Source organism: Lynx canadensis, chromosome B2 (genome assembly GCF_007474595.2).
Source record: "Lynx canadensis isolate LIC74 chromosome B2, mLynCan4.pri.v2, whole genome shotgun sequence".
In the NCBI taxonomy this organism is placed as follows: domain Eukaryota; kingdom Metazoa; phylum Chordata; class Mammalia; order Carnivora; family Felidae; genus Lynx; species Lynx canadensis.
The window spans coordinates 105,619,154-105,644,331 of NC_044307.1; the positions used below are offsets into that span (position 1 = coordinate 105,619,154).

Consider the following 25,178-nt stretch of genomic DNA (forward strand, 5'->3'; position numbering starts at 1 on the left):
ATATAGTGCAAATATTTTCCATTAAAACATCTAGTATTTTTGTAGGATTGCCCATACATTTGCCCTAGTGAAAAGTTATTTTATTTTTCTAACTACTGCTTTATCACTTTAGTTATATTCTGCAAAACATGGAAAGGGAATTTTTAAACTGTTTAGTTGTGTGATAAACTCACCACACTGAGACTGGAAGACCTGGGTTTCAGTTTCAACCACATGATCACTAGCCATGAAATAATGAGAGTAATTATAACAAGAAGAATTATAACAATTTGGATTGTGTTTTTTGAATGCCTACATTTTTTAAATATATACTAATCTTCAATTTTTGTCATATTCTTTCTGGAACTCCGTTTTCTTATCTGGAAAATGGGAATAACTCCCACTCTGCTTACTTCATACGGATAATGTAAGTGTGAAAGACAAAAAAAAAATACGTAAAACTGCATTTAGAGTTACAAAGCACTATGTAAAACTATTATTGCCACTCACATGAAGAGTCAGTATGACAATGTACAATAATATTAAGGATTGGGAGAGAAAAAGAACGAGGCTGAATTCACAGGTCTGTTGTGAGAACCCAGAGGTGAACCGTACAAATATCTGATACCCATGTATTCTTTCCATGTATCCCACAAATGAACAACCCTAGGTTAATAGCCATAGGCTTCCAGATTAAAGGGATTCTGGCTAAGGAGCATTTCCCATATCGTCTTATATCTAAGAGATTTGAGCTAGTCTTGGGTGATTCCAAGTTGTCTCTCATGTATCAGGTCTGCAAAGGTTCTTAGGAATTTTATTTTTCTCTTGGGAAAACATTGCTTTGGAAATAAAATGGCTGCAACAATATTCTATAAGACAGCCAAAGACCACTTCCTCCATGCACTAAAATGATTATACAAAGGAATTGATTTGGGGCATGCATATTATGAGGTTGCCTTATTACATTCCCTTTCTGTTTACCTCTCAAAACATTTTTCCCAGTGTGGGACAATACACTCCACACACACCACGTGTTCAGAAAAATCTATAGATGCTTAATGCCTAAAAGCATTTATCTCTGTTCACAATAGCTTATCCCTGTGCCAAAATAAAATTCTTTTCGATCAGAATCTCTTAGCACCTAGTGATGAATACAGATAGAACCTATCTAATCAGGGAAGAAACCACAGAACTGAGGACAAATCAAAGCTTCTCAAAACATAGTGAAAGGGCAAAAAAATTGCCATTTACCTGGGCAATTATGTCTGTAATTTCTGAGTAACTGTGGCATCTTCTTACACAAGATCGAGCCAAAAAATCTTCCACCAGCCGTGTTCCAATGCCATATCCCCTGTGGTCAAGGAAAGAGTGTGGTCTGAAAATAATATTTAAGTAGTGAATTCTATCAATGTTTGAGAATGGAGTCATCGGTTTAGCACTTGCATAAATGGATAACAAAGGTAAAGCAACTTGACAGTCTAATGGCTATTTCACAGTAGCTCTTTATTTGCCTTACAGACCACAGAAGCACAAAGCACTTATCTGGGAAATATTAACTAGTTTCCTATAAACAGAGAAGACTGAAGAGGTATGTCTGGCCCAAATTTGACAGTGTAGATTAAAGTTAAGGGAAGTTGGTGTTTGTAGTCTAGTGTTTCTTACTGGCAACTTTCTCATCACTAGCTGGTGATGGAACCAACGAGGATCTAGCTAACTTGTTGTCTGCTACAGGTATGGTACTTAGATGTTCATTCTTCTCCTAGCATAGTTATCATGGTAAGGGAACAGGCATATCCAGGATGGGCTCTGGAAGGAGAGGAAGAAGGGAAAAGTAAAATCAATTTTTGTTGCCAGCATAGGTTCTGCAGTTAGAACTCTGAAATTTGGCAAAAAGAAAATAAAGTGATGTTCAGAAAATTCATTTTCATTCTAGGGAAACTGAACCTATGGGACTTGGGAGAAAGTATATTATCTGTTAGCTCTACCCTACCATGAATAGATTGGGTAGTATCTCAAGTACAGTTTTGAAAGCATCTTATTGAGATGTCATAATATAGCTGAGTATGTGGCTGAGCAGACACCTTCAACAAGATAGACCTGAGAACTTTGTATCTAGCTGAGGAAATATGACCTTACAGGTGGAAATAAGAAGGAATAGGCTGCTTTGGCTAACCAATAGGCACAAAATTGGTCTTTTAATTTCACAACCACATGTACGTAGACAAGTGAAATGATTTGAACACAACAATAGAAGGCCCACCAAGATAAAGACAGCATGGTGTGTAAAGGGAATATCTGTTCCATGGGGCCTAAAGGTGGGGGGGGGGGATAATAGGTAACTGGGTGGTTGGGGGAGACAGATTTAATGTCAGAGTGCTTACTAATTCACTAAGTCTATGAGACACTCTATATTTCTCAGTAGATAGAAATATTCAATTTGGCTTACTTGCCTTCTGAGAAAACTGTTTGTGATTCTAGCTAGAAAGTTCGCACTAAAAAAACTTTTGAAGAACAGAATATATACTTTACAGAAATGGTTGTACTGCGTTTAAAAAAATGTTTCCAGCGTTTTCTAATCTCTATGCATATCACAGCCTTGGACAGTGAGGGGTGATAGAAGGCCAAAATGTTACAGTCAGCACAGTAAGTGTATACACACACACACACACACACACACACACTTATATATATATTACACACATATATACACACTATACACATGCACATATATACATACACACACATAGATACAAACTACACACATACACATATAACACACACAAATACATACACACTACACACACACACATCTTGCTTTGATCAAAGTGTATGTTTCTGTAGATAGTTTATATATTGAGTTAAAAATGTCAGATGTTTTCAGCAGAAGCTATTAAAGAAAATCCAAATGTGAATTATTGCTTTACTTAAGGCAATGCCTTTCCACAGACTCTCAGAGTTTATTCTTCCAATATTTCATTCATATCTCATATTTGTTAAACTGTGCACCCAAGTGCTAATCAAGGTATGTTTTTTTAGTCAGCCAATGAGTTTCTTCATTTTCTATATCTGTTTCACAAAACAATGTAAATTTAACATAAGCAACATAAAATGATGTGTACTCCAGAAATACCATATCACGTGTTGAAGTATGACTTAAATGTAAATAGGTTAGCAACTCCCACTATTACAGACACTATCTTGGGAAGTACTCCTGACTAATTAAAAAGAAATGAAAAATAAGTTATGTGAACCAAAATAAACACAAAACATAAAAAGAGCTTTCCAATAGAAAAAGAATAAGCATAGAAAGGAGGGAAACCATGGTTCCAAAAAAAAAAAAGCCTTTCAAGCTTTCCTTTATGTTGTCTTTTTTGTTTTCCACCCTCAAAACCACAACGAGCCCATTTTTAGAAGCCCTAAAATGCTCAACTAGGCTGGATTTCCCCCTTCAACCTTTCTAACTAAATCTTCTATTTAGGACAGGTTTTCCAGTCACTGCCCAGTTAGAGTCCTTTTCAGGATCCATAATTAAGAGGTTCCAAAATGTTGAAAGATATTTTATTATTGAGCAATAATCTGATGGTCATATAATTATTCTGAGAAAATTAAAGGCTGAATTTGTACAGAAGGAATCTCCATTAATGAAGACAAGGAGAATGGACTTTGTTTTAAAAGGAAGTAGTGGTTTCTCCATTTAATATATTTTTAAGTAAAGCATAACAATGGTATAAGCATTCAAACAATGAAAACACTACATAGGAAAAAAAATAACCTCTCTTCTACCCATAATCCCTGTCTCCAAGTTCTCTCAGCGATCGCCATTATTAATTTTTTGCATATCCTTCCATACATGGTCTATACTTATATAAGCATATATTTATATGTTAGAAGGATTTTATTAGAACAAAAGACTTCTGGAAAGAATCAAATTTGATGACCCATCACATTGTTGAAAGAACAATCTTAGTTTTACCATACCCTTGCTTATACGTGACTAGCAAAGAAATGATTTCTAATTAAAATGTCCATGCTTGACTTTCATAGAAAAAAGTTTCCTTCCTGTTACATTATGCTTTATGACAACCCAAATGGCAGTTGTCAGAAATTATGTTCAGCTTTAAAATGTGATTTGTTGAAATATTAGAGCTGGGAAAGCGGAGCAAGCAAAGTCTTTACAGGTGGACAAAAGGCAGAGGATGTTAAGAAAAAAGTGCACATTCTATGAGAATACAAGACTTTTACTTACATTTTATCTAAATATTTATTCACATCTTCATCTTTTTCATAATCTTTACACAGTTGGGCAACCAGAGCTCCATAGGTGAGGACAAAGAGATCTTTGTTCTAGAGAAAAAAGAATTAGTTTTACTTTATAGGCAAAGCTAAGGACGACATGCTACTCTATTTTTTTTAACAAAATTTTCCAATGGAAGCAGTCTTTGAGATCATCTGTTCATTTTTTTCTACCCTCCTACTAATTATTGCAACCATTTTGACTTTTGAGAGTGAGTTGTATCTATATCTGGATACATTGCTGATGAGAAAAAGAGCTATAAAATAAAATACATTTCTGAACAGGAAAAATCTATGCATCTATTGCTTACATTCTATAACTTGCACTGTATTTTCATGGAGGAAGTTTTTTAAAAAAATAATTGCTAGTATAAATTTCTGTTGTTCTAGAATGGGCTTTGGTATTGGCTGACCATGTTTCAGTTGGAAGGAATAATTAATTGGGTGAGTCTTCTCATGAATCTGCACAATCCCTAATGGGTTCCAGATCTGCCAAGGAGACCATCAGCAGGAACCCAACTAGAGCAGCAAATTTGTGAGATGTTATTTTCTTTACACAGTGAAAAAAGGAGAATTTGTACTTTCCTAATAGAACTCCAAATATGTCCTATTTTCAGAGTGAAGTAAATATGAGAATGACAACTAAGAATATTTAGGTTTGGTTTAGTATAGGCAGGTAGAAAATAGGGGAAACAGAGCACACAAATCTCAGTCAATCCATTTAAAGAAGTCTCTCGGTTTTGCTTCTGCTCTTGAATACTATCTAAGTAAGGGATGGAGGTATTAGAGATAATCAATTCCAAAGCTCTCAGTCCTACAGAGGAGGAATGACTTGCCCAACCAGCCATCAACTGGGAGCCAGGGAGGAGCCCGAGACTACAGGCTCCACTTGGACGTAGTGATGATTCTCAGGTGCACAACAGACCTATTTGAAATAGAAGTGGGTGAGAGAGAGAGGTAGGGAGGAGAACCACTGTTGGAAATAATCTTATTTTGTGCATAATCTGGTATTATCACGGAAAGCTAAATGTGAATTCCAGGTTAGAAGAGGCGTCTTTACCTCTAGACCTAGGTATCTTGGGTAGCCTAACGTGGAGGGTAAGATAAGATCTGATAAGATACATTCATTTTTTTTTTTTAAGGCACAGGCAGAAATGGCTTCAACAAATCAATAAAATTGTTTATTCAACAAGTAGCTTCTGTAAAACATGATATAATTTTGATCCAAATACTTACAAAATTTGCCCAATACCACCAGAATCTCCTTCTTTATATGTGGGTTTATATCACAAGAAATGTTTCTTTAATCAGAATGAATATTGTTATAACTAAATAAGTTGTAAATGGATAGAACCTAATAGTTGTAGTGAAAAATTGTGTCCATATTGAAAACATAAGTTAAAATGTCCTAAGTGTCTGTAGAATATATGTTAGATATATTAATCAACATCACATCAAGGACTATACATATATGAGTCAGGTATAATAAAATAATAAGTACATTAATATTTCCAGTAGAAAACAAGAAATGTAAAGCAAGTGATTTAACAAAAATATTGTTAAACAAAATCACTGAAGGGTCACAATATATTCAATTTTTGTTCTGTTCTTATTTAATTTTAAAAACCTAATCATCCACTATAAGAAATGTCTGTAAATTATACATGAAATATCTTCCTAATGTAAGGAGCCACCACAGAAGATCAATTACTGCTACGTGGTAATAACACAGCATAAAAATGGGCACCAGTGAAGGCAAGAGAGACAGAAAGACTGATAATGTATTTGTTGTCACCAGCAATAAAACAGAAGAATTTGAAAAAGAGGTAAAAGGAAATAAAATTATAGCCTATTTACATGCCAGAGCCGTAGCATTGTGCTCATTTATAATTATGGCCAACCTGAAATCATGGCATTTTTTTCTTTCTCTTTCTCTCTTACTCTGATGGGTGAGTACTAACTACACCGTACTTGCAGCTGGGTTTCAAGTTCAATACCCATGAGGGCCAGTTTTCTCCATCCCGCTTCCTAGTAAAAGGCTGAACCTTGAACTACATGTCCGGGAGGGTCTCAAATCCATACTACTGATCACAGAAAAGGTCAACATAAAATTTGTCTTCACAGTTTATAAAACAATAAAGACAGTCATTTTCGCATACGAAAAATAGAACACCATTAGTTATTTGAGGCTTTGGAGATGTCAGGATAAAAGTATGTTTTAGCTGATATATAAATGAAGGGATTTAGGTGCAGTGTGAAATCTACAATATCTTTTCGTATTTCAGAGCCCCACATAAAAATCAGTCAGGATCCCAGAATGCCAAAGGGGGCAGCTGCAGGCATTCCCAACTGGGGTGTGCCAGTTAATCATACAACTCCGAGTACCCGTAACTGAGATTCCTCAATTTTATCCAATGCTCATCAGTTTCCTGAAATAATTAAAAGAGCTTTAAGTGTAATGATAAATTTTCACTTCTGTAACTTCTAAATGCCTAATAGAGGATTAAAGAGGAATATTTTTCCAAATATAATCTGTAAATAAGTTTTAAAAATAACTCTGAGCTTGGAATATACAGAAAGAACAGTAGCACATACAAAATTATAATGATAGATACTTACATTTAAAACAAGGAAATATATTTCCAAAAGCAATAATCTTTTAATACTGAGTTTCTTGCTGATCTATTCCTGTTAATTTAACACGTAATCAACTATTTTATATACATTTCACTTGCCAGTTCATGAAGTATGAAATACAAAGAATTCTAAGTATGAAATACAAAGAATTGCTTAATCTTTTCATATTTTCCATCAGAGACAGAAGATACATTTGGCACTTTATAGATCTAATTAGTCAGAAAGGAAAACCCTAAAATATGCATAAAGAATCGATTCTGTTATAAAGTGTTAGAGATCACTGATCACTGTACTATTCCCAGAGGTATCATTTATGATCCAACCCACTAAACACTCCCTTGCTCCCACTGAAAAAAGTCTGTTTATAGTGTCACTTTTTAAAATAAATCAGAAATCACTGAAGAAAATATTTTCTTCGAAGTAGAAGAAAAGCCTCTTTGAGAATATGTTTATAAAAAGATCTTACTATTTTATGGTATTCTGGTCTTCTGTGTGCAGGGCGAGACATTGTGTTTGAGAGATGAAGGATGTGATCTTCGATTTCTTTTCTTTGGCTTTTATCTTACAGGTGTATCAATCTCCGTCCTTTTGTTTCCGCAAGTTCCTTTTTGCTTTGAGACAAGAGTGCTACTTCTGCACTCCCCTGCTGTTGCTCTTTGCTGAACTGAAGAGGAAAACAATCACAAGCAGAACTGTCTTGTAGGCACGTCCCTTGCCACCAATCAAATACTGCTTCACTTGTGAGGACAAATTGTAATCTAGAGACATAAAAGCTGATAGTGGGAAGTCAGATCAGAAACACCAGCTACTGAAAATTCTTTAGCCCAAGGGAATATAAGAGTGGTGTTTTGCTCTCATGCCAACACATTGTTCTAAAATCACAAACAGAAACCTTCCCAATCCAAGATAAATCTAAATGTTAGCATTATTCAGTCTTTGTATTGATTGTTGTGTGAATTCGAGACAGGATCAGCAATCTGTACCTACTATGTCTTGGGTTCAAATGTAATAATCAATGACTCTAATGAGTATCACAGACCCCATCTTGTGTGATTCAAAATTCAAATGTATCTGGTATTTTTGTTTTCATAAGCAGCAGTTTTAAAGAATGATAGATTTGGGGTATTGGTATTTTTTCATAAAACTGTTGCTCATAATGAGTGTTCTACAGTTTAATAATGTATAATATTTCTGACAGAGAAAGCAAGCCCTTAGCTTTCTTTTGATAGTCCCTGAGATGTTAGCTATTGAAGGCTCTCTTTATTTATGCAGGAGTATAGACCTTTAAAGTTAAAACAAGAAACTCCCTCATCTTGACAACTGCAGGGTGTGGAGGATAAGAACTGTTCCAGAAATAGAAGCATAAAACTCAGTTTAAGAAAGTAGTTTCCTACTTCTCCCATCTTTACCATCTGAGTTAATTGGCCCTATGTGTTCTAGAAAATTCTTGCTATGCCGTGACAGACTACTCAATACTTTGAAAGAGTGTGGTGTAGTTGAAAGAGCTAGGAGACTTTGGAAGGCTCAGACTAAGCTGAGGTTTTACCATTTACTGGCTGTGCGACCTTGGACAAGCCATTTTATTGCTCTGTGGCTCAGTTTCCACATTTGCAAAATGGCAATAATAATGCCCATCTCACAGAACAATCGGAGAATCAAAGAGATAATGTGTGCTATAAAACACATTATGATGCACCATATAAACACTAATTACTATAGATTTTTCTTGTAGGTGAGCGTTTTGAATGAATTCTCCAATATTTAAGGTATTTCCATTACTGCCTATGTTTCATGACTCCATTCTCAGGAAAAGTCAGTTTTGCTGGGTGGTGGTGTGTGTGTGGGAGGGTGCTTTTCAGTGGCAGATTCATGACACCTTATATTTATATAAAGTTTACGATTTATAACATGGTTTTCATTTTATCTCATTTTGATTCAATTACCATCTGTGAAGTAGTCAGTACTGTAATCATTACCATTTTATAGGATAAGAATCTAAAAGTCATGTTGAGAAATTTGTTCAAAGTTGGCTGGGTGGTAGGCAACAAAGAGGGATTTGGGCTAAATTTGCTGACTCCAAATCAAAAATTTTTTCTATTGCACACACTCCCATTATATTAGAGCAAAGGTTTTAGAGGCAGACTCACAAAAGCTGCTAAGGTGTGATGAGAGAATGTTGCTGAGCCTACTGTGGGGGTAGTTCTGGGTTCCAAGAAAAACCGAGAAAAGCCCTGTGTATTTGGTAGGTGGGGAGTAGTGGTCCTGGAATCAATTTCACTAAACTCTAATGGCTGTGGTATGGTGACATCAGGGCCACCATGATAATTCAGGACATGATGGGTGCATTAGGAAAAGCCAGCTCTTCCTCCAGACTGATTGACCTTCCCCTCCCTCCTGCGTCTTAGGTCAGGACCATAGGGCTTAAGGAAGCAGTCCCTGCCTGGGGTTCCCGTATGTGAGCACAATCTGCACAAATACAGCTGCAGCCTGTGGTGCTGGGACACCAGTTTGCTGGTTTTCAGACTGTGAAACCCACTAGCCTTCAGCGGCTCTTATGATCCAAGGAAGCTTGATGTGCCACAGGCTCCTTCTTTCTGTCAGTCTTCACTTAAATAGAAGAAAGTGTAGAGGTTATATTTGTTTTTTTTAAAAAAAATTTATGCTTTAATTTGTTTTTGAAAGAGAGAGAGGGAGAGAGCGGGGGAGAGGGAGACACAGAATCTGAAGCAGGCTCCAGGCTCTGAGCTGTCAGCACAGAGCCCGATGTGGGCGGAGCCGAAGTTGGACATTTAACTGACTGAGCCACCCAGGTGCCCCAAGGAGTAGACATTTTATATGTTGGATAGACAGGTGACGGCAAGCTATCTTAAAAAGAAAAAAAAAAAAGACCATTTGGTTAGAAAGCCCAGAAGAAAAATGATTACTCACAGATGTAATCATTCACAATCATTGACAAGTTACACACAGGTACTGTTGATGAAGTCATTAGTTCTTTCAACTGTAAACAATAAGGCTTAAGAGTTTGTCATCAACAAACTCCTTTACAGCAAGACTTTGATACCTCGATAGTGACTTCTTATCAATCCATGCTTCATTCATCCTTTCTTACAATGTTGCCTGAAAGAGTGGTCTATAATTTCCTTTTCTACTTCCTCACTTCCCACATGCTCTATTAAATGGACTTTTAAAATATGAAATTATAAACATAAGGAAGACGCGGTTCATACTACCGAGCTCTACCGAGCAAGTTGCTATTTATACTTTAGGCTTTATTTTCAGCAATAAAGCAATACTGATACAGTTGAAATATCCAGTACCCTCCTTAATTCTATTCTGTCCTTCTCAGTTCTGCTATGAAGAACTTGATATTTGTCATTCCTATACATGTTTTTAAATTCTACATACGTTAGTAACCACAAAGACTATGTGGAATCATTTTGTTTTAAAACTTTACAAAATGTCTTATACTGCACATACTCTATAGCTTGCATTTTCCCTTCCAGTTACTCCTTAGGATTTATCCAGGTCCATAGCTGCCACTCTAGTGAATTTATTTTCCCAGCTTCTTATAGCTGAGGTCAGCAAACTTCTTCTGTAAAGGGCCAGGGAGAGGATATTTTAAGTTTTACAGACATATGGACTCTGTCACAACCACTCAACTCTGCTATTGTGGTGAGAAAGCAGCCACAGACAATTCAGGAATAGGTGTGCCCTTTTGCGAATAAAACTTTATTTTTAAATATAGAGATTTGAATTTCTTGAATTTCACGGGTCACAAAATACTGAACTTTTTTTTTCCCAACCAAGTTAAAGATGTGGAAACCATTCTTAGTTCGCAAACCATAGAAAACAGGCAGTTGGCCACTTTAGTCTCTGAGCCATACATGATCAACCCCTAGTCTAGAGCATTCTATTTCTGTGGCTTATTAATCTGTTTCTTTGTTATTAGACATTAATAATGAAATAGAATGAAAATACTGTAGTGGAATACTACATATATCTTAGATAAAGCTGACTTGTTCTTCACATCTTTTATATCCTAATGTTTAATTTCTTACAAAACTATGTTTAAAATGTCAAAAAGAATTCTCCTTATAACTCGATCAGTTTTTGCTTTATGTATTTCAAAGTTATGCAGTCACAGACCTACAAATTGGCAATTGTTATATCTTCATAATGGATTGTTCCTTTTATTATGATGGGGTGTTCAAAATGAGCTCTTCTGACACAGTTTTGCCTTATATTATGATTCTCAGTTATATATATTTCAATACCTCTAGTTTTCAAGCTTTGTGTGCAGTCAAGTTTTAGGTGTCACTTGCAAGCAGTGTGACTCTATTTTTTAATCAGTCTGGAGGTGAGTTTGCTCCAGCTTCGGTGTGGTTGTTAGGAGCATGCCAGACCACCGGGGACCTACTCCTGGTTCTTCTGTCATCTCTGTGTGACCCTGCACAATTTCCTTAATCTCATAACACCTCAGTTATCTCATCTGTAAACAAGTTGAGGCTAATATTAGCACCTCATCATAGTTCTTAAAACAGTGACTGGCATGTAGCAAGCACACAGTAATTGTTAGCTCTTTAAAATTTTTTTGTGTGTGAGGGGCGCCTGGGTGGCTCAGTCGGTAAAGCATCCCACTAATCGATTTCAGCTCAGGTCATGATCTCACAGTTGGTGGGATCAAGCTCCGTGTAGGGCTCTGTGCTAACAGTGCAGAGCCTGCTTGGGATCCTCTTTTTCTCCTTCTCTCTCTGCCCCTCCCCCACTCATTTTTTTTTTCCTCTCTCTCTCAAAAGAAATAAAATGAAAATTAAAGACCATACAGCCTGAAGACAAACAAAACCATACAGCCTGAAGACAACTGCCTTCTGGTCTCTACTGCTGTCAGTGGGAAATCTATTGTCCGTCTACTGTCATTCTTTTGTGGCTTACGTACCTCTTCTTTATGGTAGCTTTTAATAATATCTCTTCATTTTTCACAGTCTGAAGTTTTACTATGATGTATTTATATGTGGATTTGTCTTCATTTACACTGCTCAGAACATCTAACACTCTTCTGATGTGGGAACTTTCTTTGATTTTACAAAATTCTCAGTCACTTCTCTTCAAATAGTATTTCTCTGCCTATCCCCTCATTTTTCCCTGCTGGAACTCCTATTATGGAGTTGCTTAATCTGTCCTCTGTTTCCTTTTCCTTGAATTGGATTTTAAAATATATTATTTTATTTCTTTATCTTTTAATACTGTACTTTGGGTGAATTCCTCAGCATTATGTTCCAATTCACTAATTATGTAATTAACCATATCCAGTTGAGAGTTTGAAAAAAGAAATTTATTTCTTATTCATTTTTGATTAGCCCAACCAAGCCTAGTCCAATGCCTTTTACATAGAAGTTATACAATAAATATTTGCTGCTGAAATAAATATAGAAAACACCTTACATATTTGATCATTTAATTTCTTTTTATAGGTATATAATTTTATTAATACATATCACATTTTCATGTAACAAAAAGATACCTTATAAACAAATTTGCAACTTAGCTTATAAAGCAACACATTATTATATTAGATTCTGTGCATACAAACACATTTTTTATGCAAAGTTAGAAAGTTAGTTTTGTTGCAATTTGACTTTAGGGGTACCCAAGACTTGTTCTTCTTTTGGGAAAAGCTTTTGGGATGTTCTGGAAGAACTCATAGGTTATGGATGTTCCAGACAGCCCTAAATTTTGGGTGTCTCTATTATTTGGTAAGTTCTGTTACGCCTTTTGTCATAATTTTATGGTAACTAACTCCTGGTCTAGTACAGGGTAAGAATGTTCTCCGTTTTGCTGCCACTGCCCTATTTGCCGGTGCTGATCAAGGCAGCACATGGAAAGATGGCAGCAGTTGCTGTGCAAGCAGGCCATTCTCTTTTTAGTGGGAAGATACACTGAAGTAGTTTTCCCTGTCACTCGTACCAGATGAATCTCTCTAGTTTCTTCCGGCTGTAATCTGAAGTACATTTATTAGCTCAGGATTCACAAAGTACATAAGGAAAGATGCCTGAATCCTTTAAACATGTTTGAGGATATTGGGTTGCTTGACACAGCCAGTTAAACCAGTAAGGTCCCATAAAACGGTTATAGCTGGTGGAGTCTAATGATCAGAAAGGGCCGGAAGCTGATTCGTGTAAGAGCTTCCCGACGATGAGCCCGACTCTCAACAATATTGTGTCTTCCCTGCAGAGAAGTGGAACATTTATCAATTCTTTAATTGCTGCTTCGACTATTGGTGGGCAACAGCTGTTCTCTTCTTTCACATTCAAATGTCCTTGCCAGGTTGGGAAAAATTTCTACTATGGTTCTGCTTTTCTACTCATTCCAGCCTTGCTCCTTCTGGTTGCTGGCTATGCCCTGAGAAGCCAGATGTGGACAATGAGCCGTGAATACTGCTGCAGCTGTGCTCCTCCACGCCGGAGAATCAGCCTCTTGGAGCACAAGCTGGCTTGCCTTAGGTTCTTCAGCATCACTGGGAGGGCACTTGTTGCTCCGTTAACGTGGCTGGCGGCAACCCTGCTGACAGGCACCTACTATGAATGTGCGGCAAGTGAATTCGCATCTGTGGACCATTACGCGGTATTTGACAATGTCAGTGCCAGCAGACGGGAACAGATCCTAGCTGGGTTTCCATGTTGCAAATCAACTCCATCTGACATGATCCAAGTGAGAGATGAAGTAGCTCTTCTGCACAGATACCAGTCACAAGTAAGTTCCTGATGCTATGCTATCCCATCTTAACTAGTCACTGGACACACTTCACATTCCTACCGCTTCTGATATTGTCTGAATATAAAATGCAAACTAGATGCTATTCATCGAAGTGATTTCTACTGAGTGGCTATTTGATATAGTTAGGATGTTGGGCTTTGGAGTCAGCAGATCTGTTTTTGAGTCTTGCTTTGCCATTTATCAACCTGCAGAACCTTAAGCAAGTTATCTAACTTACCCATGCCTCACTTTTCTCAGCTGTAAAACGGGGATACTGGTAGGATCTACCACACAAAGTTGGATTGAGTAATAAATGAGTGCATACATGTAAAGCGCTCAGTATGGTGTCCAGAATCGATATTAAATATAATAAATTTTAGACATTGTTATTAAAATTATTATTACTATATAGTATATTATTTAATTCTTTCTGCATATACACGTTCTTAAATATTCATTCTATATATTAACAGTTTGCCTAAAACTATAGGAAGCTTAATTATGACGAAAATAAGTTCCAGTGATAGTTCTAAATGTAATGTCCTTAGACAAATTTATGCGAGGGGGTGGAGTGAGGTAGGGAAAAGGCCTAAATCCACGGCACTTACAGCTTAAACTTAAGAAGTGTAAGAGTGCATTCTGTCCGTACAGAAAGAGTAATTGGCATAAATTACTCTCTGCAAGGGATTTGGGGGGGAAAAACACATTTTCAAACCACTGAAATAAAATTGAAATAAATTATTTTTAAACTACTTATTGCAAAGGCATACACATTTTTTGACCCATCACTTTTTAGTTATTGAAATTTAGGAAGTGATAATGCTATTTTGTTGAAAAAAATTACTATCGACACACAGAATACTCAAGTGTTGCCTATGTCCTGATTTAAGCAAAGTTAGATATCCCATTAAGGTATCTCTGTCTCAACCTTTTATGCTAGCCCTAAAGGTCAGCCAGAGGAACTGTGTGAAGGCAGGTGAGAGGTCAAATAATCAATGGGGGAATTCTAACTTTAAAAAATGTTCTTGCTCAAGAAAAACTAAGATGTAATATACACTGGTAAGATCTTCTTAAAGTGACAATATCTTATTTAATGCATGCAAGGACTTCTGTGATAAGACACAGTTGTATAGTTTTGAGTGCCATCAGCCAGTGGATTTCTTGGACCAGCAGCCACAAAACTAATATTTATTGAGGTGCTTCTCATATACTGTATAAATATTTGCTATTTAATTATAACCCTCATAATCTTAAGAGAAAGGTTTAATCAACTCCATTTTACAGACGAGGAAACCAACGCTCAAAGAGTTCATGTAACTTTTGTAAGTTCACAGAACTAATAAATGACTGATAGAGATATTCAAAGGTCATACCGTTTCCATTTCACCAGGTTGCCTTTCACAACTACCTTGAACTTCAGTCTCATTTGAGGAATATACACTATAAGTTTCATTCTTCTGAGATGACCAACAAGATCATATTAACTTCAAACCCCTTCTCTGCCCATACTTTATTCTAGAATAGCTTCCTGACAGTTTTACCAAATTTCAGGTGATCTTCTACAACCATGTCAAAATTATCTTTCTAAATGCAGACTGAATGATGAGCCCCACCCCATCTGCCATATAAAATTCTTCAATGATTTTCTACAAGCCCAATCACAAATCCAAATTCTTGTCATGAATACAAGGTCCTTCAATGTCTGGCTCCTGACCACTTTTCCACATGACTCCTATGACCCCGTGAGGACAAACTTCCTGAGGTTCTCCCAACTCTTCATGCTCTTACTTTTCTTCCTCTCTTCTTAGAGCTCTCCTTAACTTCTTGCATCTGGTGAACTCCTCTTTAATGTTTAAGTCTGAGCATCATCTCCTCTGGGAAGTATTCCCTGGTACTCCTCTTCCTTAAGTGAATTCACTTCTGTCCCATCATGCTTACTGATATCAAAAATGATCACATTTTACCATATTTCTTGGCTTGCTATTTTGTCTCCCTCTTTAGACTTAAAGACTGTGGAAAGGATGAACGTAACTTAAATTATTCACATCTGAGTCCCTATAACCAAGCACCATGTATAGAGACCATGGTGTGAGGTCAACCTGGGACTCAATAAATGATAGCTAATGAATTAATGGGCATCTCAGATGCCCTTTCCTCCACCATGCTGGCCTCTATTAAATTAAACTGCCCTAAGTGTCACTTTGTAGGTTTTAGCCTCCACTGAGCGCAGCTATCCCGCTGTGCTCACACTGGTAATTCCAGGACTACCGGTGAATCACAAGCTGTGGGAGAGATCTTCACCTCCGAGACTGTGGCTGGGAAGCTGCCTACTGCTGGCTTCCCTACACGTATGGAACTTGCCTCTCTCACTTTATATAATAATCACTAACTATTGAAAAAAGAATACTTAAAAAAAAAGTGTTCTAAGACTAGAAAACAGGGGCGCCTGGGTGGCTCAGTCGGTTGAGCGTCCGACTTCGGCTCAGGTCGTGATCTCACGGTCTGTGAGTTTGAGCCCCACATCGGGCTCTGTGCTGACAGCTCAGAGCCTGGAGCCTGCTTCAGATTCTGTGTCTCCCTCTCTCTCTCTGTCCCTCCCCCACTCATGCTCTGTCTCTCTGTCTCAGAAATAAACATTAAAAAAAAATTTTTTTAAAAATAAGACTAGAAAACAGCCATTTATGTCAGTCATTAAAAGAGGAAACTAAATAATTGCAGATGAAATATTGTTAATTTTCCTTTCAAAGTATATTTCAAAAATGAATCATAAAACTGGTCAGCAAATAACTACTTAAAGGAGGAGGGAAATGAAAAGGAAAATAATAAGATGCTTTACATTTAGGGACATGAGTCTTCCTTGGTCACAAAAAATAAAAGAAAAGAGCAACTCAGGAAGAAATGTCAATGAATACATGTTAGCACGTTATTACGAAGGCATGTAGGAAGCTACTATTATTATCTATCATATCATCATTTTCATCACCATCATTATCAAATAGTTATTAAGCACCCAAAGATGTTGAGCCTGTTCCTAATGGTTGGGGGGGAAAAGTTCAGCTAAAGCCAAAAGATGTAGTTTAGGTACCTTCCACAAGAGTAATTGGTGGGTTATAGCAGGTGTCACTTTAAGAACAGTAGTTATAATCCATTCCAAGCTAACTGGTCAATATCCTTTGTGATCCAAAAACCAAATTGAAATGGGTGGGCTTATTCTCTCCATCGCACCTGTATCCATACCAAGTGATCAGCACCTTGTTCATATTTCAAAGACTAGGAAAACAAGCTTCTTACCCCCAGTTTACTTCTTACCCCCAGTTTTGTAGAAATCCCCATTGCTATGATTGTCCCTCGAATATTCCCAAATTGATGCTGTTTTTCTTTTAAACGATTATGTGAAGATGCTGGGCTGGATTTTGATCACCTTGGCAACCGTCGCTATCCTAGTGTCCCGCTGCTTGGCGACGTGCTGCTCCCCCCTCCCCTCTCGGCAGCACTGGTACTGGACCAACCACCTCCGCAACGAGAGGGAGCTCTTTGAACAAGCTGCAGAACAGCATTCGCGGCTCCTCATCACGAAGCGCATACAGAAACTCTTTGGCTTCATTCCTGGAAAGGAAGACGTCAAACGCATCCGCATTCCTTCGTGTCAGGACTGGAAAGAGATTTCAGCACCCAGTCTTCTCTGCATGGGGGACGATTTGCAAGGTCACTACAGCTTCCTTAGAGACAAGCTGGATGAGGAGAGTGAGGAAAGCAAATCTGAAGGCATCGAATTACGACCTTGATTATAGCACCTCTCACAGGTCAGGTTGCTTAACAGATACTTTGATGGAATTTCAGTGTCATCTCTTTAATTTTCTGTGTCTTTTGGTATTTGTTTAAATAAGCCCATTCAAGATGCTAGTTCCAAAGTCACTTTATCTGATCATTGTGCCAATCTTTCTTTTTGGGATTTCCTTGGTGGAAGTGGTAATGGTATAATATAGGTCTGGTGATGCCTCTATTGGTGTAAGTAAAACAATATGGAATTTGAAGTCATATCAAAATTAGAATGTTGATTCTATGACTCAGTATCTCTGTAGAAACTAATATTTCTGAGCCCCATCTTGTTACCTGCACATAGAGGCTACTTTGCAGAGCCGTGGTGAGGATTAAATGTGATAACATAAGCACAGTGCCTTTCCTAAAATAAGTGCCAATAAATGTTCCTTTCCCCCTTTCTCCTTGCATCCCATGTCTTTTATCACTATTTCCCTGACTCTAATTTCTGGTTTTATTTCTACCCCTATGTAATATCTAGGAACTTTTCACTTGCTTCTACCCCTTCCTTTGATCTTAAATATCTGATCTTTCGGAGCCAGGACAAAATGCCCTTTCTAAACTGGTAACATGTAAGAGAGAAGCTCATGCAGAAAGGTCTTGAGTCATTCTGCCATAACCAGGGGAAGATCATCATTAGTATCATATGTTCTTTTGTAGCATACAAATGTTCTTTTGTAGCACCTCCATACTAGGAGCATTTTTATAGTCACAACATATAAAGTTTATTCCAGAAAGTTTCCCTTCTGTGCTCCACTGCAGAAATGCCATGTGTGCCTTTTCATTATCACTTTGTGCCCTTGTTCAAAATCCATTTGGGGGAAGTACGACTGCTATACGTATTTATGTATCCACTATCTACAACTCCAAAAGCTGAGACCTTCCTGACTCTTCTCTGTGACTTTACACCTCTAAAATTTGACAGTTTTGTAATTGATCCTGGTTATTTCTGATATATATAGTGATATATAGTGCCTTATGCTTCATGTTTGTCACATTCACCTAAGCAACTGGTTCGTTGGCCAAAATAAGCAAAATGAAGGTGTTTGTGTATTTTTTAAGCCGAAACAGTGGCTGCTTACTGGGTAATAATGGACCAACTCCCAATAGTCAAGCTAACTTTCAAGATTCACTTTCAAGGAAACCAGTTACTTGAGTACCTAAAATGCAATCAAATACTTACTATTCTGTTACACAATCATGGAAGAAAGAGTCTATTCTGTATGCAATTATGGGTTCCACACAACGAAAAGAAATAGAAAAAGAATTTTAAGGAGACCATTACATTTTTTTTAACATTTATTCATTTTTGAGAGACAGAGTATGAGTGGGGGAGAGGAAGAGAGGAGGACACAGAATCTGAAGCAGGCTCCAGGCTCTGAGCTGTCAGCACAGAGCCCAGCACAGAGCCCAACACAGGGCTCGAACTCATGAACTGCAAGATCATACCTGAGCTGAAGTCGGACACTTAACCAACTGAGCCACCCAAGCACCCCGAAGACCATTTTTTAAAAAATCTAGAAGTGATGCACTTTGCTAAGACAGGAGACCTGTCCCCCCCTCATCATTACTTACTGGGCAAGTCAGGTAGTGTCTCTGGGACTCAACTGTTTTCATCTATAAAACATAGATGATACCTTACCTGTTGTAGGGCAAAGGAACTGAAGGAAAATGTATTCTTGAGATTCTGTTTAAACCTGATAAGATTTTTGTGTTTATGCTCATACGTATACAGGTCCAGATGTATACAATCTTCTGGAATAGTAGTAGGCCCAGGTTGTCTCCACTACAAGGAAAGTATTACTGAGTTCAATTCTTCCTCTAAAGACATTTGCTGGCATTCCACTTTCAAAAGAGTGTTAATGTACTGATATTTTTCAAATGGCCAAGGGAAGCCATTCCACTTTGTCACCTAAATCCATATACAAAACTGACATGAAATCATGAGAGGGATCGTTAACAAAAAAGAAGTTGTGGAAGGTAACTAGAGTCCTCCTTTGGCTCTGATATAAATGAGCTGTGTAAATATGGAAGATCATGTCCACTTTGTCTCCTCCAGCACTAAAATTCTATCCCTCTATCTGGGAATTTTTGAAATTCCTCCATTTGGAACATAATAGTTAAATCAACACTTTACACCATGCTCAGAATTGTTTTACTAGTGTTTGGGGGAATATTCCACAGTAAATACTCTTTAATAAGTTTTCAGTTAACAGAAAAATCAAAGAGTATATAAAGTTAAAGTATTACATCATCAGAAAGAAGATAATAGGAGCGCCTGGGTGGCTCAGTTGGTTAAGCGTCCGACTCCGGCTCAGGTCATGATCTCACAGTTTGTGGTTCGAGCCCCGCGTCGGGCTCTGTGCTGACAGCTCAGAGCTTGGAGCCTGCTTCGGATTCGGTGTTTCCCTCTCTCTCTATGCCTCCCCCATTCATGCTCTCTCTGTCCCTCAAGAAAGAATAAATGTTAAAAAGAATTTGAAAAAAGAAAAGAAAGAAGATAATAGTTGTTTATACACATTAAACACCAGGAAACTTTCACTAGACCCTGGAAGCGCTTTCTACATCAAACTTCTGTATGACATGCACAGTTAATACTCTAAATCATGTAATTATGATCTTCCACCATAGCTTTCTAGCAAGGGATTTTAAATATTCTTTGGCTCCTCCACATGGCTTCAAAGGGCTTTATGGCATCTGTGAACATTTGAAGGGTAGTACACATCTGTTCCATTTCATTGTATACTATCCATTTCCAATTAAATAAATCAAATTCCCATTTCTCGGTGTGTGTGCATGCACGTGTGTATGTTTGTCTGGAATATTCTTTTGTTCCACAGCAAGTGAGACAAGACTTTTCCATCAGGAACATTGTACTTCCTCCTCTTTATGCCTAATGGATTTATGTAGTTTTAAGACATATAATTAAAGTTAATTATGTGCTAATACTACCTTATATTTTGTTACCAAATGCTTTTGGCTACTACATCAAATGCTGTGGCATATATACAGACTTGCTCGTTTCTTAACTTCAACTCTGCCAGCTCTCCCATTCCCCCACCACAATCTAAGCTGCCTCCTTTCTAGGAGACAAGCTTAGATGTGTTTTACTCAACTTTATGTTTTCCAAAGCCGAATTGTGGAATCATACTTCTATTCATCTTCTTTGTCTCCCTTCTCTGTTCTCAATCTTCAACTTTAACAGTCAAATGCAGGGGCACCTGGGTGGCTCAGTCGGTTAAGCATCTGACTTTGGCTCAAGTCATGATCTCGTGGTCCGTGAGTTCGAGCCCCACGTTGGGCTCTGAGCTGACAGCTCAGAGCCTGGAGCCTGTTTCAGATTCTGTGTCTGTTTCTCTGACCCTCCCCCATTCATGCTCTGTCTCTCTCTGTCTCAAAAATAAATAAACATTTAAGAAAAAAAAAAAAAGTCAAATGCAGGGGCACCTGGGTGCCTCAGTCAGTTGAGTGTCCAGCTCTTGGTTTTGGCCCAGATCATGATCCCAGGGTCATGGGATTGAGCTCTGCATCAGGCTCCATGCTGACTGACCGTGGAGCCTACTTAAGATTCTCTCTCTCCTTCTGTCCCCCTCACATGCTCTCTCCCTTAAAAAAAAAATTCAAGGGGCGCCTGGGTGGCGCAGTCGGTTAAGCGTCCGACTTCAGCCAGGTCACGATCTCGCGCTCCGTGAGTTCGAGCCCCGCGTCAGGCTCTGGGCTGATGGCTCGGAGCCTGGAGCCTGTTTCCGATTCTGTGTCTCCCTCTCTCTCTGTCCCTCTCCCGTTCATGCTCTGTCTCTCTCTGTCCCAAAAATACATAAACGTTGAAAAAAAAATTAAAAAAAAAATTCAAATGCAAGACTGTAATAAGAAGCAACAATGTGAATTTCCAAACTACTTTTCTGCATTTTGCTTAGCACCAAGGAAAATCACATTAACCTTAAAACTTTGAAAGATCACAGCCAACCAAAGGCCTTCCAAATGCAAGACTAAGTAGTTATTTGCTACCTCAAAATATATGGTGTGGAGACACAATGTTGGCTTCTACATAAATCTATCCAAATTTAGCCCCAGTCACTAAAGAACAGATATTGGCAGGCTACACAGCTACACAACTAGCTCTTTGGGTTGGGGGGCACACATCTCTAAATGTGACCTGTGGACCAAAGAGCAATGAATGGTGTTTCCGGAGAGGTAAATTACATCATTCCTGAAATGGAATTATTTTTTCTGTGCTAACCACTAAGTATGATTAAACTTCTCTATTCTAAGTACATCAGAACCTTACAAAGAAATGGATTTCGATTGTTTACTCTGCTGCCCCCCAGCGGCCATACAAGTATCTGCACCCATCTGTAGTGGTGATAGTAGTCGTAACAACAAAATGTAGTGCTTCGTGTATGCCAGCTACTTCAAACGAATTATTCCAAGTCCTCCTTGCAACAAACTGGGAAACAGAATCACATATTCTGATAGGACTTGCTGACATGGAGTTAAGCAACCCAGAGAATGTGAAGAAACTTTGTGTAAAGTTCTACACAGATAAAATGCTTTCTCACTGATATTTTATGAGATAACTGGGGAACCATGGGTCGTAATGGGAACCCAAGCCTATATTACTCCCATAAAATAAGTTCCCCCATTTTACGGATGAGGTAACTGAGGTAAAGAGAAGTCAAGCAACTTGCCAAGGACCCATACTTACAGTGATAGAGCCAGAATCCAGCCCTGGTGCTTTCACTTCTGATACTACACTTCACAGCACTGAGCTGGAATACAGCAATGGGAGGCAGCTCACCAACCTGCCAAGGCCTTGTAGGTGTCAGGAGGATTCTCCTCCTACATCTGACGATGAATAGTGAAAACACCCTGAGCTCCAAAAGTAGGGTGCTATATCACATCTGAGTCCCTCTCTTTCCACTTCCACCCTCCCGGCATGTATAAGGGCTCAGCTTCAAGGCATCATGCCTTCTTTTTTTTTTTTTTTTTTTTTAGTTTATTTTTACTATTTTGAGGGAGAGAAAGAGAGAGGGCGAGCATGGGAGGGGCAGAGAGAGGGAGAGAGAGAAAGAATCCCAAGCAGATTCTGCACTGCCAGTGCAGAGCCCGACCTGGGGCCTGAACTCATGAACAGTGAGATCATCACTTGAGTAGAAATAAAGAGTCAGATGCTCAGCTGAGCCCAGGTGCCCCAAGGCACTGTGCTTCTTAACAAAGTGATTTGTGCACTCTCGCTGGGGCATAACTTTGGATCTGAGGTACTCAACAGCCAGTGGCACTGAATCTGTAGCCACAGACTACCTGCCAGTTTACCCCAGAGGTTCAGGTATTCAATGTATGCAAAGAATGGGCAGGAAGCCACTATAATTTGCCAATTCGTTTCCAACAGGCCATAGTTATAAAAAGTCGGTCAAAAACAGGGGTCAGGGAAACGTCTCTCATCATCATAGGGTTTTTGTATAAGTCAATCTCTCTGGAACTTTAATGTTCCCTTACATGAGATAGGGGAGGGTGATAAAATTATGGGAGTGATTAAAGTATTTTAAGTCACAGAGCTCTTTGAAATGCCATTTTTGGGGAAAGGAAAGCTGTTTTGAAGAAATATCCAGAAAAACTGTGCGTACTCACATACCTCAGAGTTTACATACTGTGGCAGACTAAATAATGGCCTCCCCAAAGATGTTCACGTTATAATCCCTGGAATTTGTGAATGTTCCTTTATACTTTATACGACAAAAGAGACATTGCAGGTGTGATCAAGGTAAAGATTTTGAAACGGGGATATTAACCAGGATTATCCGGGTGGGCCCCATGCAATCACAAGGTTCCTTGTAAGAGGGGCACAGGAGGAATCAGAGTCAGAAAGAAGGCAAAGTGGCAACCCCAAAGGAGTGTCAAGGAGTATCAGAGTGACGCCTGAGAAATCAGTCATTGCTGGCTTTGAAGATGGAAGGGATCATGAGCCAAGGAATGCAGACAGCCTCTAGAAGCTGCAAAAGGCAAGTAAATGGATTTTCCCCCTAGAGCCTCCGGAAGGAAAAGAGCCCTGATAACACCTTGACGTTAACCCACTGAGACCTGTGTCTAACGTGTGTCAGAACAGAGTTATATACAGTTTTTATAGTTAACAGAACTATAATAAATATGCACTGAGTAAAATCCCAAAGTTGGTGGTAATTTGTTTCGGGGGCAGACACATCTCAGGATTTATGAGCCCACAGCTGGTCATGAGTGACAGGTCCTGGATCAGGGCCTCTTCAAGGTAATTGCTAGCACAAGCACCCTGTGATCCTACATGCATTGAAGCTCTGCCCTAGCAAGCCAAAACTTGCTCCTGGAGAATAAATATATCTATAATGTGATATTTTATACATATGTATAACACAATGTGTTCTTATACTTGAAACTGCTCTAACGTGCAGAAAGAACAGCTGAATACACCTTTTATATGTATTGATAGACGTTTTAGCCTACAAATAAAAAACATTTAAATCTATTTTTCTTCTCTAGTTGCCCGTTAGTGACATCAACAGAACTATATACTGTAAACTCTTTCATAACATGGACATATTCCAGCATCTGAAATATGAGGGAAAAAATGCCAAAGGAAAGAAAAACTAATCTGGATCTATGTGGTGTTTTTCGATTATATAAATTTTACAAATCAAGTATTCTCTAGTTTATGCTTGCCATTCTTTCACTTTGAAATAGCTTGAATTTGAGACAGCTGCCTAATATAAATCTTTACCCCAATAATGATTTTATAGATCCTATGAGGTCCTATCAGACCAGAGAAAGGTCTGTAACTTGTGGGGAAGAGAAAGCCAAAGGCAAAACCATCCAAGTGGCAGAGCTAGAATATACTAAAATTCAGTATGCAATTCAGTACTACTTGCCATCAGGGCATCAGGGGCTTTGAGCTCCTTCTCGGAAATTTTCTGGGACCTACTCGCGTGGGGTGCTCAGACCCGAACCTTATCACGTGGACCCCGTCTTGCCTTCCCCGAGCGTGGTGAGCCCGGGGTATTTCCACCCACGTCTAGGGCGCCCAAAGGGTGGGGCGATGGCGGGTCCTTTGCTCAGTGTGCCACATCGCCAGCACCTAGCGTGGGCACCCACGCTGCGTGTCTCGGATCAGGCAGTCCACTGGAGTGGCGCGTCAAGTCCTCCGAGGCTTATGACCGTCCCCTCACACCGCTTTCCTTCCTGGCCCCTGATCACGTGGCGACTTTGGGCTCTCCCACCCTAGTGGAGCGCATCCTCAACGCAGGAATGCGACCACTGGACTGGATCCGCCCGTCTGGAAGGTAGGGTGCAGCTGACATTGACAGAGATCGCATGCTAGGAATGCAGTGATCAGGACCTAAAGAAATCAGGAAAAGACATAGTTGGAAGTTGTGTAGTGAGTGTAGCGTGACTAGAAAGCAAACGATCATTCACATTTTCCTGCATACTCTGGGTAAGACTTGCACTTGCCGACATCATGAAGAGAGTACATTCTTTGAGAAAATCACTGAAAGCCAGCATTGAGGAGCAGCACGATGGGTGATGGAACTTAATGAGCAATGATGTGACCTTAATTGTATTAGAATACTGTAGAGGCAAGGAGAACTGTATTGTTCCGGTAGAAGTTACAAAGAGTCATGGCATTGTGAGTAGTAACAGCACGGCCACTTTGTTTTTCATGGTGGGAAACA

At 38.7% G+C, this 25,178-nt stretch overlaps 2 protein-coding genes across 3 annotated transcripts in view; one reads left to right on the forward strand and one right to left on the reverse strand.

Annotated features, from left to right (window-relative positions):
* Positions 1–7,417, reverse strand: part of TRAPPC3L (trafficking protein particle complex 3 like) — a 39,457-nt gene extending 32,040 nt beyond the window's left edge. Inside the window, exons 1-3 of the mRNA XM_030316212.1 lie at positions 7,376–7,417; positions 4,226–4,323; positions 1,231–1,330 (exon numbers count right to left, since the gene is read on the reverse strand). Coding sequence (XP_030172072.1) covers positions 1,231–1,330; positions 4,226–4,323; positions 7,376–7,417 — 240 coding nt within the window. The remainder of the gene's footprint in view (positions 1–1,230; positions 1,331–4,225; positions 4,324–7,375) is intronic.
* On the forward strand, positions 4,749–17,459 carry CALHM4 (calcium homeostasis modulator family member 4). 2 transcript variants are annotated; one of them, XM_030316211.1, is made up of 3 exons: positions 4,749–4,807; positions 13,593–13,659; positions 17,061–17,459. In XM_030316211.1, exons 1-3 carry the CDS (start codon positions 4,749–4,751, stop codon positions 17,445–17,447), a joined length of 513 nt encoding a protein of 170 aa, XP_030172071.1. In that variant the 3' UTR covers positions 17,448–17,459. The 2 variants fall into 2 exon arrangements, with proteins under 2 accessions (XP_030172071.1, XP_030172070.1); XM_030316210.1 differs by lacking the exon at positions 4,749–4,807 and having other exon boundaries at positions 13,102–13,659.
* The last annotated feature ends 7,719 nt before the right edge of the window (positions 17,460–25,178 follow it).

What these genes read in the sequence shown, in the direction of transcription:
- CALHM4 (XM_030316210.1), top strand. Translation starts at nt 13,102, where the DNA reads ATGAGCCCGACTCTCAACAATATTGTGTCTTCCCTGCAGAGAAGTGGA. An exon ending in TGCACAGATACCAGTCACAA is followed by an intron (nt 13,660 to 17,060) that starts GTAAGTTCCTGA and finishes GATTATGTGAAG; the next exon opens with ATGCTGGGCTGGATTTTGAT.